Source organism: Epinephelus lanceolatus, chromosome 14 (genome assembly GCF_041903045.1).
Source record: "Epinephelus lanceolatus isolate andai-2023 chromosome 14, ASM4190304v1, whole genome shotgun sequence".
NCBI classification, from domain to species: Eukaryota; Metazoa; Chordata; class Actinopteri; order Perciformes; family Serranidae; genus Epinephelus; species Epinephelus lanceolatus.
In genome coordinates this window covers 21,083,995-21,099,732 of record NC_135747.1, presented here as the reverse complement: position 1 = coordinate 21,099,732, position 15,738 = coordinate 21,083,995, and the positions used below count along the sequence as shown (strand labels likewise).

At 37.7% G+C, this 15,738-nt stretch overlaps 2 protein-coding genes across 2 annotated transcripts; both read right to left on the bottom strand.

The window, feature by feature from the left end:
* Nucleotides 1-3,387: 3,387 nt before the first annotated feature.
* On the bottom strand, nucleotides 3,388-7,825 carry sumo3b (small ubiquitin like modifier 3b). The gene is made up of 4 exons (XM_033612804.2): nucleotides 7,683-7,825; nucleotides 6,450-6,578; nucleotides 6,213-6,284; nucleotides 3,388-4,782 (listed from the first exon to the last, which is right to left on the bottom strand). The coding sequence occupies exons 1-4, from the start codon at nucleotides 7,701-7,703 to the stop codon at nucleotides 4,717-4,719; spliced, it is 288 nt and encodes a 95-aa protein (XP_033468695.1). The 5' UTR covers nucleotides 7,704-7,825; the 3' UTR covers nucleotides 3,388-4,716.
* A 1,694-nt stretch (nucleotides 7,826-9,519) lies between these two features.
* Nucleotides 9,520-13,890, bottom strand: pttg1ipb (PTTG1 interacting protein b). The gene is made up of 7 exons (XM_033616982.2): nucleotides 13,716-13,890; nucleotides 13,367-13,422; nucleotides 13,134-13,242; nucleotides 11,532-11,637; nucleotides 11,045-11,110; nucleotides 10,705-10,751; nucleotides 9,520-10,275 (listed from the first exon to the last, which is right to left on the bottom strand). Exons 1-7 carry the CDS (start codon nucleotides 13,837-13,839, stop codon nucleotides 10,232-10,234), a joined length of 552 nt encoding a protein of 183 aa, XP_033472873.1. The 5' UTR covers nucleotides 13,840-13,890; the 3' UTR covers nucleotides 9,520-10,231.
* Nucleotides 13,891-15,738: the final 1,848 nt, after the last annotated feature.

Sequence of the window (15,738 nt, the reverse complement as noted above, 5' to 3'; positions counted from 1 at the left end):
GGATTTTATTTACTGACAGGATGCTGCTCATTCTGGTGATTGGTTGAACAGTAACACGTCAAAAATGTGACTGTAAAGGACAGAGCTTAAAGATCAGAATTCAGACCTACATATAGAACCTGGGTTTGGATGTTTTTTTTTTTTTTTAAAAAAATCTATATTATATATCTATATAACAGGAGTTTGTACACATAAATCCAGCATTTGAGCTAAAATGAAGAAAGATGATGTGGAATATAAAATGTTTACTATTATTCAGTTTAACAAAGTGTACAAATAATTAGTGATAATAACCTAATGAGTAATGTTTATGCTCTAATGTAATATTTTTTGTTCACTCTGTCATTTTCTTTTATCATGACACTAATTACTTGTTACACATTAAAGTTTCCTGTTGAAATGAATACAAAAATATACCGTAATACAATTAATCAATGAATGATCAGTAAATAGGGAAGAAATGGTGGTGTATTTAAGGAACATGATCAGCGTTACCTACCAGAGAGCCCTGTCATTGAAAGGAGAAGGTGGCCCCTTGTTGCCCCCCTTTTCTGTGCGTGTGAACAGTTTTCCTATACTGGATTATTACATGACTCCATGTTTTCTGTGTGGTAGTCTGATTCTATTTATCAATCTAGATTGTTTTGGTGTGAGTTGCAGAGTGTTGGAGATACCGGCCACAGAGATGTCTGCCTTCTCTCAGATATAATGGAACTAGATGGCACTCAGCTTGTGGTGCTCAAAGTGCCAAAAAATACATTTGAAAAAGTCAAGCATCTCCAATGCTTTTTAATTCACAGCAAAACATAGATAAATAAACAGTGCTACAGGTAAGAGGAAAAATATGTATTTTTGATTTTGGGGGTGAACTGTCCCTTTAAGCACAGCATCACAATCTTAAATCTGTTTTTGACGCAATCTTCAAAACAGAGCTCACCTGAAGGCTCTTGTCTTATCTGTTAAAAATGTGCTTTAAAAATGTGCATATATTTTTCAAAAAGCAGTTGCCGGTTATATATCACCAAAATCCACTTTCTTTCACACACAGATGCTATTAGTTATTCATGTGAACATAAACTTCAAGGCATCTGTTTCTCAAATGAAAATTATTTTTATTGTTTATAAATGTAAGTGACTGTATAGTTGGACTCAGTAATCCACCTACTGTATCATCTTGTTACAATAATAAGCAAACCGACCTCAGTGTATGCTGACAGCAGGGCGGTGCATGACATAAGCAAGATGATGAATGAGCTTTAAAACCATAACAATAATACAAGGCGTCTCTCCATTAACTGCAGGGAACAATGAGGGTATGTGCTGCTTTACAAGCGTCCCTGACACAGCTGATGATGACGCACAGCACACACCAAAAGAACAGTAATGCATTGATTGGAATCTTGTCTGTTACAGTTCATGTCCGTGTGCTCTTATAGTAGATACATACAAACTGAGGAGGTTTTTGAACGTATGGGTTGAGGGGGTACCTTGCAGCTGTGTGTCTGAGAGGTCCGGGGAAATATGAGAGACTCCAGATATATCCACAAGGAAATATAAAATGCAAAGGAGATGCCAGAAATAAAGGCAGCACAATCAAACCACTGTGTGAGGAGCCTCACAGGGAGTTCATTTGGCTGCTCAGTTAAGTAACATCTGTGAAATCAAGTTCTCTTAAGTAAGAGAAGACTCGTGGAGTTATGGCCCTCACAAGGCTGAAGTGGAGCAACAAATGTGTCTTTGTGTTTTAATTTAAGGGCCGGAGACTTCAGTGAATCAGACAAGTAGAGATGTGGATGCAGAAGTGATCCTGGGAATCCTCAGAACAACAATGCCCTCTAATGTATGTAAAGTGTATTGCCCACTCTGCACCAGACTGCCTCATTATAAGCACAATTTAAACACATCTTTTGAGCTTAATTCTACAATCTTTTTCAAGGAAGACTAGACCAGGGTGTCTACAGATGTCAAAAACCTAAATTTGGTGCCTTTAAGACCTTTTAAAGATCATTATTAACAAAATTTAAGACAGATTTTTGGACAAATCATCTTGTCATTATCCAAGCATTGCAGATAAGTGATTATCTCTGTCAACTTTCACTTTCACTCCACTACATTTCTCCAAAGCATCTTTGTTACCAGGGAGGGAAGGGAAGAAGGAAGCAGGGAGGAAGGGATGGCCAGACTAATGAAGGAACTGCAGGGAAGGAAAACGGGATTTTGTTCTTTAAATCAGTGATTCCCAAATGGTCCAACAACGGGGTCCAGTTTTCTTCTGGTCCACACAGTTCAATATATTCAGCATCATACTTGCGTTTGGCCATGTCTTCAAGATAGTTTGCTGTCTCTGTCAAGTAGCTGTCCGTTAGTCACTCACTCTACAACAGGGAATGGCACTTCAAAGTAAAAGCTCTGTGCCAGATATTCACTGTACTTCAAAATAAAGTGTTTTTCACAAACCAGACATGTTCGCAAATCACTTGCAGCCCATTCAGAATGGACCCAGGACCCATTTTTGGACCAGGACCCACCAGTTGGGTACCACTGCCTTAAATCATTTAAGTTGTCATGTGTAATGTACACTCAATTTTTTGGATGGTGTACATTTTAGGTAGAAATAAACTTTGGAAGTCCCCAAATTCTGACTACCTGCTTTTATATTAACAGCTTTCACTTGTATTTCTACTTCCAATACTTAATGACATTCAACATCATCAAATTACTTTTGATAATTAAGTACAATAATTATCAGTTTCTTTAAGACTTTTATTCAATATACTAATATGTGACTTCAACTTCTACCAAAGCCATTTTCTGGTAAAATATCTGTACTTTTACTCAAGTGTGGCTTTCAGGTACTTCACCCACCGCTGGTTATGTATGTGGCCCAGCACAGAGGTAGGTTTTATGTGGGAATATGGTTATTAGAATGAGTTAGGTTTTTCTACATTTCGCCAACATCCAAGTGCAAGTATAAAGTGAAAATATAGAAAGAGGGTCAGTGGTAAGTTTAAATATTTGCATTAGAAAATCTTAGACAAAAGAGCTTGACTAATTTTGACAAAAAATAATAATTAAAAGATGCATAAATGGATTTAAATTAAATGTTTGCGGCAATTAAATCCTCAGAAATCCAGCTTGAAGACTATTTAAGGAATTTTAAGGCCTAACATCTATTTTCTAAAGGAATTTAGGACATTTTGAGGTTGCAGGACTTGCAGAAACCCTGTAAACAATCCACACAATTACAGGCGTGCTGAGATTAACCTCTGTTAATAATTGACTCTTTAACTTCAACAATAGCTAAACCAATGTCCAAATTTTTTTTGCACCTCTGGTTACATGAATCAAACCACCACCAGGTTAGGAACGATTTTAAAACGCAGTCAACCCTTTAACAGTTGCATGTTTATTTACACCCAAGATGTGAATATTTCAAAGCATTCACCCTGCATTGTGCATTTCATAGCAGGTCCACACAAGTGGAAGGGAATATATAATGCAAGAGGCTGAGTATCAAACTATATTTATTGTATACAGTATAGGGACAACAAATGTACAAATAAAAAAAAAAAAAAAAGTGGGGGATATCTGTCAATGTCGCCCTGCAAATCTAACAAATGTTAAGTTTTTTAAAATGAAGGTGAATTTTCTTATAAAACAAGATTTCTACCAACACACAAGAATCAAACAAACTAAGCATCTGTTTGGATATATTATGGACAAATGTATTCAAATTGGCAATACAGCATTGACTCAATATTCGCCTATACACTGGGTGACATATATATGAGACACTCAATATCTGCACTGGTAAAGGTGACTTAGTTTTATTCTTAAGTCCTGAATGGGTGGAGAGAAATCAATGTACACACTGAGAGAACGGTTCTTCTGCTGTGCAACAACAAAGACCACTGTTACAGTCACGGTAACCCTTTACATCGACATGTTATATATTAACCAAACCCCTTTATAAAAGAACACTATTCATTTAGCTTTTTGGTCCAGAAACATTACTGTACTTTATTTACCATTGAGTCGAGGGTGACAGTATTGAGGTAACTCATTCATATGGATCTTTCTCGGCACAAGCATTGTTTTCTTGGGCATGGATACACCAAATTATTTTGAATGTTCCATTTAAAAAAAGAAGAAGGAAAAAAAAAAAGACTATTAAAAGTTTATTACATGAGAAATATGTCATAATGTCATTCCCATCTACAGAGAGAAACCACAGGCTCCCATCCGGCAGATTTCCTCCATAGCTATCCTATCAAGTACACGATTTAAAAATAGTCGAGCCCACCCTGAATTTAAATGCTCACGACAATTTGGAAAACTTAAACAAAAAGATAAAAGAAAAAAAAAAAAAGATTTTGGCATGTAGTTCAGCTTATGGTTTATGAGACATGCATGAGGTCATTTCAATTCAACATCAAAAAGAACGCAGTGGTTTCTTTTCATTACGAGCCAGATCTGATCTGAGATGTGTCCCTGCCTTGGACAATTTCAAATCATCCATTTATGTGAATAAAACACTTTTTAAAAAATTACCCTGCATCTCAAAGTTAGGATTTAGCCCCAAATGAAAAACCATCTTACTTCTTTTATGTTGTGTACAGCCTGACCAAGCACAGTGGAGGAAAAAAGAATAAAGTAAAAACAAATACGACATGAAAATAATGATGGGGGATGTTCTTCCAAGAGTCCACATCCAACTTAAGAAAAGACTCCTCCTGTCTGTTGTTGAAATACATCAATAGTGTCCTCATCCTCCATCTCCAGCTGTAACAACAAAAAATATAGATTATTCTACAGCAAAGGCAAAAACGAAAAATTAAGATAGGGCCAGCTTGAAATTAGCTTAGCTTAGCATTAACACTGGAAACAAGGGAAACACTCAGACTGAATATGTCAGATGAAACAAAATCCATCTACCAGCACCTTTAAAGACTGCTAAATAACACTTCTATACGCAAACAAAAATGACTTGTTGTGATTAAAGGTGGGGTTACTTGCTAAAGCATTACAGATCAAACATATTTGAGGGAGGGGGGCATTAAAATTACCACAGAAAACTGATTGAGAGGGTTGTGATGATTATTTCTTCTTTTATTACTGTACATATTTGTTAGAATATTGCTTACATTGTGCAACTAAAATGCTTGATTAATTTAATATGATCACTGCAACTGGGCCAAGAAGTGAGGATGTTTTAACAGTGGGAAAATGCCCCTCACTTCGCTGTCATGAGTCTAACACAAATTAGACATTGCAACAATATGTACAGAGAAACTGCCTGAAGATGAAACATTAAAAATCACCACTGGAACAATGTCCATCAGCTTGCTTGTAGATAACAAAGCAAGTGGAAAAATCAGTGGTTCAGCATTAACTACACTAACCTGAGTTCAACACTGAGTTACAATGGAAGAATTCATTCTTCATTCATGAGTGTTGTATCTATTCAGTGATTATTCATTGAAATACAGGAGGACCGTCTCTATGAAACAGCCTTGTTCCATCTCTATAATCATCATCTACATTAGTTATTCAAAAAACATCTGAAAAGGGCTCTAATTTGCAGTTCTCTTAACGCTTCATTAATTCATTTGTAATTTATTTGAATGTTTTTTTTCTGTAAATTGTACAACTCTAAAAAGTTCATATTACTTCTTAGTCTGGACCTCTTGTTCAATTACACAGGCTTCACTTTTATCTTTTTTGTTTTGATGTGATTGTTGTTATTTAAAAAAGGGGCCATTTTTGGCTTCTAACCTCTCCTGCACAATGTTTTAACTTTTAATTCCCCCCCCCCAATATCTAAACATGTATGTGCAAATGAACTAAAATAAATTATACAAATTAAGAAGGGATACCAATCAATCACACTAAATGCAAGCCTTTAAACTTGATCAACAACCAAGATACTGATTTAAACATTCAAGTATTTTTGGAATATCTGGTTTAAAGAACACTTAATAGTATTTTCCATTTCATTAAAGTCCTTTTACAAGTCTCAGCTCAAGAGGAGTTACAGTACAGACACTAGACAAACTTAAAAATTGTACAAAGGCCAATGACATTACTTGTGCTGACACATTTACCCAAAAATAGAAATTAAACATGATTGACCTAGGAGAAACGCATACTCTGAACTCCAATCAATATCATCTCCATAACTAGAATACTCGAGGAGTCCAGCTTTCACCAACCTGTGCAGGTGTGTCTGTTTCGTTAATCGGCTGTCCATCAAACCTAAACCTTATCTGACGAAGTGACAATCCCTGTAAGAGACAGAAGAGACAGAAATAACATTGTAGTGAGATTTGCATTCAGTTAGTTATCACCAAACAACAAAAACAACAGTAGTGTTATCAATTAAGACAAGTGTTAGTAGTAATGAAGTTAAAATCTATTGTTAATGTTACAGTCTTTCATAATGAGCTCACCTGTCTGTCGCAGTACGCCTTCATTAGTTTGCTGAGGGGAGTATGCCTTTTGATTTTGAACTGTACAACTGAGCCATCCTGACCAGCTACCTTGAGGTTAATGTGGTCGTTCTCCGTCTTCACTCCCTCCTGTAATGAAAACACTCATCAGCCGCAGCAGCAACATACCTGCCTTATCTGAATTTAAACTGTGATTAAAAAGGTGGATTACTGCAAATACAACACTGCGGATGGTGTCACATATTACACATCATATTGTAGGTTGTACAAATCAGGTGCGATGACAGTCTGTGCAGGATGCATGTACCATTAAAGGCCTGGTTAGTGGTGATACGTGTAGATGCTCGTTTTTTTACATACAGGAATAATATCGACTCCCACATGCTGTTGATCTTTTTGGCATTCAAAGTGAATCCTGCTGGCGACCACATTTTGCTCACACACAGATAAGATGAAAAATAACAGGATGGAGATGTATTGTTGATTTGATTAATTGATGAAAAAAATCATTAGTAAGACAGCAACGTTTCCTCTTCCTGTTTTCAACATCTTCCGTTACAAGAGACCGACAGTATCAGGCGAGCGCCACCAGGTAATTTAATGTTAAATGAACGTTAATGTAACCACAAGGTGATCTGCCGGTGTCCGCTCGCATGATATTAATCTATATCAGCAGCTAATTTAACTAGCCAGCTAGCTTAAGTTAGCTAACGTTACATATATGAGACAAGCTTGGTCCCAGCGGCAAGCTATACCATCCAATCACCGCACACACACACACACACACACACACACACACACACACACACACACACACACACACACAGTCGGCTCTACCCTCTGTTAGCTTAGCATGCTAGCCCATGTTCAAACTGGCGCAGACAGCCACAATGGCGCAAATGAAAGGAAAAGCACAAATCATTCATTTCACTGCCCGTCCCTGGTGCCGACGTTACCCAACATATCTTTATTCAACTGTACACCAAGTAGTAGCTAACAGTAGCGGATGTCGACACTATTGAGACGCTGCAAAGACAAAACTGCGCCTGGAGCCGAAAGATCCGCAAATTGGTCAACCTTTGTTTTCTCCGTCGACCCGCTCAAATGCGGTATCCGTAGCCTGGAAGCGGCGCTAGCTTAGCAGAGTGTGCTAACGGTAACTTGCAACCGGCATCATTAGCAGCTAAGGGCAAATACAGACGAGATGTTTCGTCGTAGAAACACAGTACTGACCTTTGGCTTCTCTTCAGACATTGTGCTGTTTTCCCGGGGATTAATTTATAACACAGAGACCGAGTGTTAACGGTGAAGCAGGATATCAGTTCCTCCGGCTCTTTCGTTTGGACCAGGAGCGCGCACTGAAATTTAAAATGTGATTCGATCAGACGGGTCACGTGCTCCACTTTTCCTCGGGGCCGCGGATACGTGAGCGCGCAAGCTAATTTGCGCATGCCCGCGAGATAGGTGAAACAAAAGGGCCTTCTGCAAAGCAGGCCTTGAGCCTAGGCCAGGGCCCAACAAAAGAATTTAACCAAAAATACGAAGAGTTAACCTATTAAATTGAACTCTGTTGTAGTAGGAGTCAGAAATACAACAAGCCAACTAGAAATATAATGGTAATCTTTCACTTTCTTTCAGTTTAAAGGGCAAGTACAGACATTTTCTTAATTCATACATGTGATTCCTATGGTGTAAAACAGTCCAAAAATATGAGCAACTCTCTCCAGAATCCAAAAAATGGAGTGCTAAAACTCAAATTTGTGATATCATATGGTATAAAATCTGGAGCTGCTCCATGAATAATGATTTGGGAAAATGTAAGAATCCAGGCATGTCCAAAGTCTGGCCTGGGACCCAATTATGGCTCGCAAGTCATCTCAAAATATACTATATGTGGCCTGCCACAATGCTGGTTAATCAGGTTAGTTCACTTTGCATTTTCTGTTCACCTCATAATGGAATGAATGAATGCATGTTCACATACAATGACATTTGCTCTCATAAAAGAAAAACTGCTCCATTCACTCAACAAACACTCACACACCCACACACTGAAATAGGATAAGGCTAAAATATGATGAATATCATAAATAAGGTGCCACAAAAAGGACAAGATAAAGTGCATATGCAGTTTTTGTACATCTGTCCAGTCCATGGTAGTGCAATTCAAAGTTGTTGGGGAAGTTCAGTTTGTGTATGGCTGTGGGGTGAAAACTGTGTCTCACTCTGGAGGTGCAGCATTTCTGAGCCCTTTAGCGTCAGAGGGCAGCAGTGTGCACAGGTGGTGAAAGGGGTGAGTACTAATACAGTTTGTAGGCATGCACCAAGTAGGAACTACGCATGTGGAACTAATAGATTTTTATAAACAGAAAGTAAATAAGCAAACAAATGGTTAACTACCAACAGATATTTCCTGCTAGGCCGCATATGTACACAGCAAAGAAGTGACAGCAAGGGCAGCGGCTTCCAGGAGCAGTGGAAAGTTGAATACTTGTAACTGAAAGACAAACTATTTCCATTGCTGTCTCAACACTTCAGTAGAATAAAATACATTTGGTTATGAAAATAGAAAACAAACCGTGGGTGCATAAAATCAGTCTCCCTTCCATTGTCTATGGAGCAGCTCCAGACTTTGTACCCTATGACATCACAAGTCTCTGAGAATTCCTTCTGTGGTTTCTGGCTTTGAGAGAGAGCAGCTCATGTTCACAAATATTGATTGACCTCCCTCTGCCACGGAAATAACATATTGGAATTCTTAATGTAGGTGGCGTTCTCCTTTGAGAGAGCAGATCCTCTCTATTATATAAGGTCGAGGCAATATTCCAGGTATCAGGATAAACATTTCTTACTCTTGGGATTATCTCCAAAGCACCTCTCAAAAACAAAATCATGTCTCAAAGGATTTTGAAGCAAGGCTCATCCAAATTAGCATTTTCCATCATTAAAACTGGTCTCTCTTTTGGTTATATATCCTTTTTAGTAGAGTGATAGATTTCAGAAAGCATGCTGCAGATATGTGAATAGGGCAGAAAAATATTTCCACTTGTGGAATTGATTTACAATTAGAGTCACAAAAGAAAATTCATATTTATTTAATTTTCAAATGGCCACAAGTTGTTTTTAACAACAGCTGCACAATAATCAAATCTTCACATGGATTTTAACAACACACATTTCTTCTATCCAAGAAAATTCTGAAACAAATTCTGATCCTGATATTCATCCACAGATAAAAAAGCCAAGAGAACAGTGTAAAATTAGTTACATGTTATAAATGAACTTTTTATATAAAAATAAATGCTGACCTTTAGACATGACTGGTGATCAGTAAAATAATGTGCATTACAAATACTGTATAAAAATGACACTGCTGGTTATAAAAGAAGCACCACAAGCTATGACTTGCTCTGGAGTTGTAGAAATCTTACAATACTGCATTTTATGCAGAATAACACAGTCATGTTTGCAAATCATGGTTCAAGTGAACTGAACAGATTCTCCTACAGTCATTTACATCAAAATTAAGGCAAAAGAAATATTGATAAGGCATAAATGCAGAGAGCAATGTGTATAAAATGTGAATCATTAGGTGAAGAAACATGTTTGAAATATAGTGCACACTCAGTCAAAATAATTTCAGAACATCTCGGGGACATTTTGGGGCAAACACTGAACTCAGATAATCACAGTTTCTCATGCTACATGTGGATCTCAATGTTACTGGCATCAGTAAAATCATCTTAAGGGATTTTTTTAAGGAATCATCTCTGATGTTCTTCTCAATGATCGTCCATACGGGCGTATGGATTATCCTTTGCTATACCTGAAAAGAACAACAGAACACAAGTCATATGTCCCATTGTATGGCTGCACGTGACTGAATTAGGAACAGGACATATACAGATTAGTGAGTGTTTTGACTGTTGCATATAATTTAACAACAAAATCACCTTGGAATTGAATCCTAGTGTATCAGTTTATCCTCTAGAGGGAGCTACTGGATCAAATTAGTTGTTTTTATTTCACTTCTTTCTCTCAATTCATGAATACTTCTGTTTCCCTATTGTTTCATCTGCTCAGGTATCATAATCTCATCCTCTTATCTTTCCCATTCCCCTTTACACATTCATTTAGCTCCTGTTTTATCACTGTGTGCATGTAAACCAAGCATCTCGAGCACAAGCATCTTTGATATTCCAACATTTGCATTTATTAACCCACTCAAACCACACAAACAAGAAATTTATCTCACCATATTTCTTCCTGATTTCATCATGTCTCATCTGCATCTCATTTCTCCTGTAGGGGCAGAAACAAAGACAAATTGTTGGGACGATGGAGAACACTGGACGCACTCAAGCCTACACTGTTTGAATCCTCACTGAAGGATCGACACAAAGTACTGCTGTAATGTGATGATGGTGTATACCAAACTCTGTCAAATTTTACAAATCTGCCACGTTAAAATACAAAAACATTAATACAAAATCTATCTGCATCATTAATGAGACGACAGCAAAGTTGTGTGTGTTTTTATCTGAATATATAGCTAAATAAATTATTTTCAGATCCCCTCCTCAGCAGCCATTTACTTTGCTTTCTGACGGGTCTTCCTTGCTCGGTTTTGTCGCTCCACCTTTGCATCTTCTCTACTGTTCCTAGAATATAAGAATAAATATATTGTAAATATATTGACATTCATCCTCGTCATGTAAATAAAAGTTTCATTACAATATAAATGACAACAATGTGACTAAAAGCCTGATATGCTTTGCTTTTCGCTTAATACAGCACAAGTAAATCAGTCTAATAAACTTACAATATATATCAGTCTCCTCATCCAAAAAGCATCTTTAGATTACCAAGTTTCTAGAGGAGGCTAGCCCACATCTAAATAGAAAGATCAATGTTATTTTCAGAGCTAAGCTGCAGTTACAAATTCTGGCAGGCTTTTGGAGACGGCGGTGTCAGCCTGGCCTCGCAGGAAAAACAACCCCATTGTGTTTCCCCCGTCCTCCTCCTTCCACGTCGACCCAGACTTCACAGCCAACGCTTCACGTGACTACACTTAAAGCTCACCCATGTCTTTCACACTTGCAGCAGCAGCAGAGGCAGCAAAGGAGGATGGCGATGATGATGATGCCCCCCAGCACGGACATGGTGATGATCAAAATCTGGAAGTTGACTGGAAATCAAAAGGCAGACACACAGAGAAAAAGAAAACACTGGAAATAAGTCAATGATAAGCCATGCATCATATTATAAATCCTATTAAATAGACAGCACCGCCCCTTTTAGATTTGAGGACTTAAGGAACAAGAAATTTTGGCCAGTTTGAAGTTGTTTTTGCTTCTTCTGCAGAGAATAAGCACCATAATTAGTAGGACTGGTAGAGAAAATCAATACAGCATAGTATTGTCCTTATTTTGTGTGGCATTATTGTGTCAATACATAGATGCTAAGTATGGAATTTTTAAAATTGAAAAATGATTAATATTGCAAATACAAATCGAGCTTTTGGTAGCCTACTTGAGAAATAAAATGAGTTGCTTTTTCAGTCCACTAGATACATTTTGTGCCGATAAAAATGAGTGAAGTGATATGAACAAACTGATGTTGACATAGTTTCCTTTGGAGACATAATTTGAATTTGAGAAAATGTACTACATCGCAGTATATTCCAATATATGTTAACCAAATACTCATATGGCAAGCATATCATGTGTATATGTTTAAAATCCAATAATGTAATGTGACCTAAGTATCATGATAATATCATGGGCCCTCTGGTGATTCCCACCACTAATAATTAGTCAGATGAGTATTCTGATTATGAAGATTTACTTTACCTGAAAAAAGTCCTACATTAGGGCTTACACGGTCAGGCTCCCTCTCATGTAGCTGAACTACTTCACCTGTGTTCTTCAGCTTGCTCTCTTCGATCAAATACGCTACATTTGTTATCTGTCCCTGGCACTCGCCTTAAGACACGAGGTGATTGAGCTTTTATGGCCGTAGCACCTAAATTTTTATATGCTGCCTGCTCCCTTATGATCTGCTGACTCTGTGGTTTCTTCTAAAAGCCAGCTAAAGACACACCTGTTTTGACAGGCGTTTGGGAAACCTGCATGTACCAGAGCTGTACTTTGTCAAATTTTGTGTATCATTGTTGCGTGATGTGAATTCTTCTCTTTTTTCCTTGTGTGTGCAAAAAGTTTTGCTAGTTGTGCCCTTTTTACTTCTTGGCTCACACGGTCACTTTGCCTTTATGATTTCTCTCTTATCATATGTTGCCCTTGTGAAGCACTTTGTGATCTACGTCTGTGAAAAGCTCTATATATATACATTTTACTTATTTACTTATCATTTCATTATTCTCCTGATTATTGTTTCTATTGGTGGATTAACTGCTTGATTTCTAAAATGTCAAAGTAGAGATAAGTGCCTCACAACTTCCTAAAGAGCAAGGCAATGTCTTTAAATAGCCTTTTAGATATTCTTTACTCTCAAGTAAGGCAGAAAAAAGCAGCAAATCACAACTGAGAGGCTGTGACAAATGTTTGGCATGTTCACTTGAAAAATGAGTCAAACAATAGTCAAAATGCTGTTAAATTTTTCCAGGATATATACCCAGGTTTGGCACTCATGGTATTCTGAGGCCTAAGGTTTGGTCAGTCTTACCCCAACACACCCCCCATCGTGCATCATTCAGTGGACACACACTCCTGGGGGGCAGGATCCTCCTCACTGGGTAGTCAACACATAGTTTGGTAGGTTCACACCACAAACACTGCAACAAAGAAGCAACAAACACTGGGCTTAGTATCTTATCTTTGATATTTACAGCAATACATCCACAACAAAAGTGAAGACAATGATAGTGTTTGTGTTTGGCTGGAGTTTGGGAGACTCACTGTCACATTCTGCAGACATTCAGCACAGCTGGTGTTGGATCTTAAGGCACAGGGAGCTGAAATAGAGAAGTTGCAGTGTGTGTTAGGCTCAAGACAGGAAATCAAATTCTGCCCACAGTGATAAATCATCAACAGTTTGCAGTGACTCACACATTCAGGCACAGTTTGTAAAAAGTAAAACTAGACCAAAGTCTGCTTGGGATCCATTACCATGAATTATTAAGATTATTTCTGCTCCTATGATGAGTGGAAATCCATTTTTCTGCTGTCATGTGACACCCTCCTGACCCAAGTCTTGCAACATAAAACAAAGCACAACAGTTGAAGCTTTAACAAAACACACACTCACCCGGAGCTGGAGCAGGAGTGGCTGTCTGCGCCTCTGTGTTTATTATAACACCGTATAAAATCAGAGCAAAAACAAAAGCTGGAGCTCTGTAAGCGCCGGACATCATGAGACGAGTGAGAGCCATCGACTGCGTGGAAGCAGCGACCAAACTAAAGGTTTCTGACTCAAACTGGAGGGTGGGCCTCATAAACATAAGGGCTGACGTCATGAACTCCTGACGCTGGTGTCATGAAAACAGCTGCAGAGTGAAACATGTCACTGAAATAATGTGTTAGTGATGCCAGAGGATGGAAGACAACGAGGCACCATCACGCTTTAACTAATGACTTCATCAATGGTTATCCGGTTTAAGCTATTAATAATAACGTGTTATGGGTTGCCAGGTTGTGACAGATCTCTCAAGCTGTTTATCCTCCTTCGGCATTATTTGTCTTTTACAACTGCAGACATTTAAAAGCAGATTGTTGTAAAAGCCCTTTATTAATGTCTTAAAATTATGTGTTATTTTCAGAGGTGGGACCAAGTCTTTGATTTACAAGTCACAACTAAGTCTGAAGTCTTTGCACTCAAGTCCCAAGTCAAGTCTCAGGTCCTCACACATGCACACGTCACCAAAATGCCATTTTAAATTTACAAAACTCAGAAAGGTTTTTTAAACACTGTGTTTTTCTGTTAAAACAATTGTGACTGAACTTAATCATTAAAAAAAGGAGTGTTGATATTTCACTTTCATAGCATACAGGCTGCTCTATATTGTATGTCCCTCTTGAGTTGCCGTAGGGCAGAGGAAGTTTTAGGGGTGACATTCCGCTGTTATGAGCATGCATGTGTGAGAGTTTTGGTGTGAAGAAAAATATATGGGCAGCGGTTGCTGTTGGAGCTGTGAAAAATAAATAAAATAAAATAAATTAATTAATTAATACATACATAAATTGTGAGCCCCAGAGTATTACACCACAACTTTAACACATGCATGGGCCCCCTATAACAGCAGAACGTCACCCCTTTCTCTGCCCTATGGCAACTCAAGAGGGACATACAATATAGACTATAGTCTGTTACAGCACTATTAACCAGTACCATCCAATCACAGCACCCACATTAGCTCACAAACTATGTTAATATTCGCCTCAAACAAAGTTGGCAGGTCTTGCATCTCCATCTGGTGGATCTGGACAATTAAGTGTTGACTTGCTGGGAATAAATAGTGTCAATGTTAATTCAGGAAATGAACTGATTCATGGCACAGTGTTTTAATAACATACTTTTTAATCTTTGGCTTTGGGGGAAGGTAACACGTTTTTTTTTAAGTCAAAAGTCCAACAGGCACCTCCTGTTAAGGGTGATCTGGGCACACTGGACTGGTAGGAGGCCCCGAGGCAGACTCAGAATATACTGGAGGGATTACATATCTCGGAAAAATGGATGAATGGATGGATGGAAGTCCAATTGAAGTCACAAGTCATTGGTGTTAAAGTCCAGTTGGAGTTGTAAGTCTTTTTTGATTTTGACAAGTCTAAAGTCATATAATTGATAGCTATTGGAGAGTTACATCCATTACCCTTTAAAATGAATTAATATAATTTAGAATTGGTCCATAAATATTTTATGAGTATAACTTATTTGTTGCAACTTTAAAAAACAACTTTATGGGGGTACCTGTTCATGAAATTTAGATAAATGATGGCTTTTCCTGTCTTTACATCTTTGCTGCACCTCAATCCAAACTACTTTAGCTCACAATAACATATAAAATAACAAAAGAGCCAAAAATTCCAATATCCAGCCCTTTACAACATGTTCATACATAAAATTCTAAAGTAAAAATATAAATATTAATACAGTATTTGTTACTGTAACCACATGCCTGATCTTCCAGAGCAGTTTATATTTATAATATGCCATATTATTATCACTGACCATCACCTTGTTAAAAAGAGCTACAGAAGAACACACTGCTAGCAACAGGCAAACAACACTGGGTAGTTATATTTAAATTAAATCCAATTTTAACATCAATGGA

Excerpts from the sequence above, each read along its gene's own strand:
- sumo3b (XM_033612804.2), bottom strand. The coding sequence starts at position 7,703 with ATGTCTGAAGAGAAGCCAAAG. Across the intron at positions 6,285-6,449 it reads AGGCGTACTGCGACAGACAG|GGATTGTCACTTCGTCAGAT; the intron begins GTGAGCTCATTA and ends TGTCTCTTACAG. Across the intron at positions 4,783-6,212 it reads AAACAGACACACCTGCACAG|CTGGAGATGGAGGATGAGGA; the intron begins GTTGGTGAAAGC and ends TTGTTGTTACAG.
- pttg1ipb (XM_033616982.2), bottom strand. The coding sequence starts at position 13,839 with ATGGCTCTCACTCGTCTCATGATGTCCGGCGCTTACAGAGCTCCAGCT. Across the intron at positions 13,423-13,715 it reads CACTCCTGCTCCAGCTCCGG|CTCCCTGTGCCTTAAGATCC; the intron begins GTGAGTGTGTGT and ends TCTCTATTTCAG. Across the intron at positions 11,111-11,531 it reads TGCAAGTGTGAAAGACATGG|GAACAGTAGAGAAGATGCAA; the intron begins GTGAGCTTTAAG and ends CTTATATTCTAG.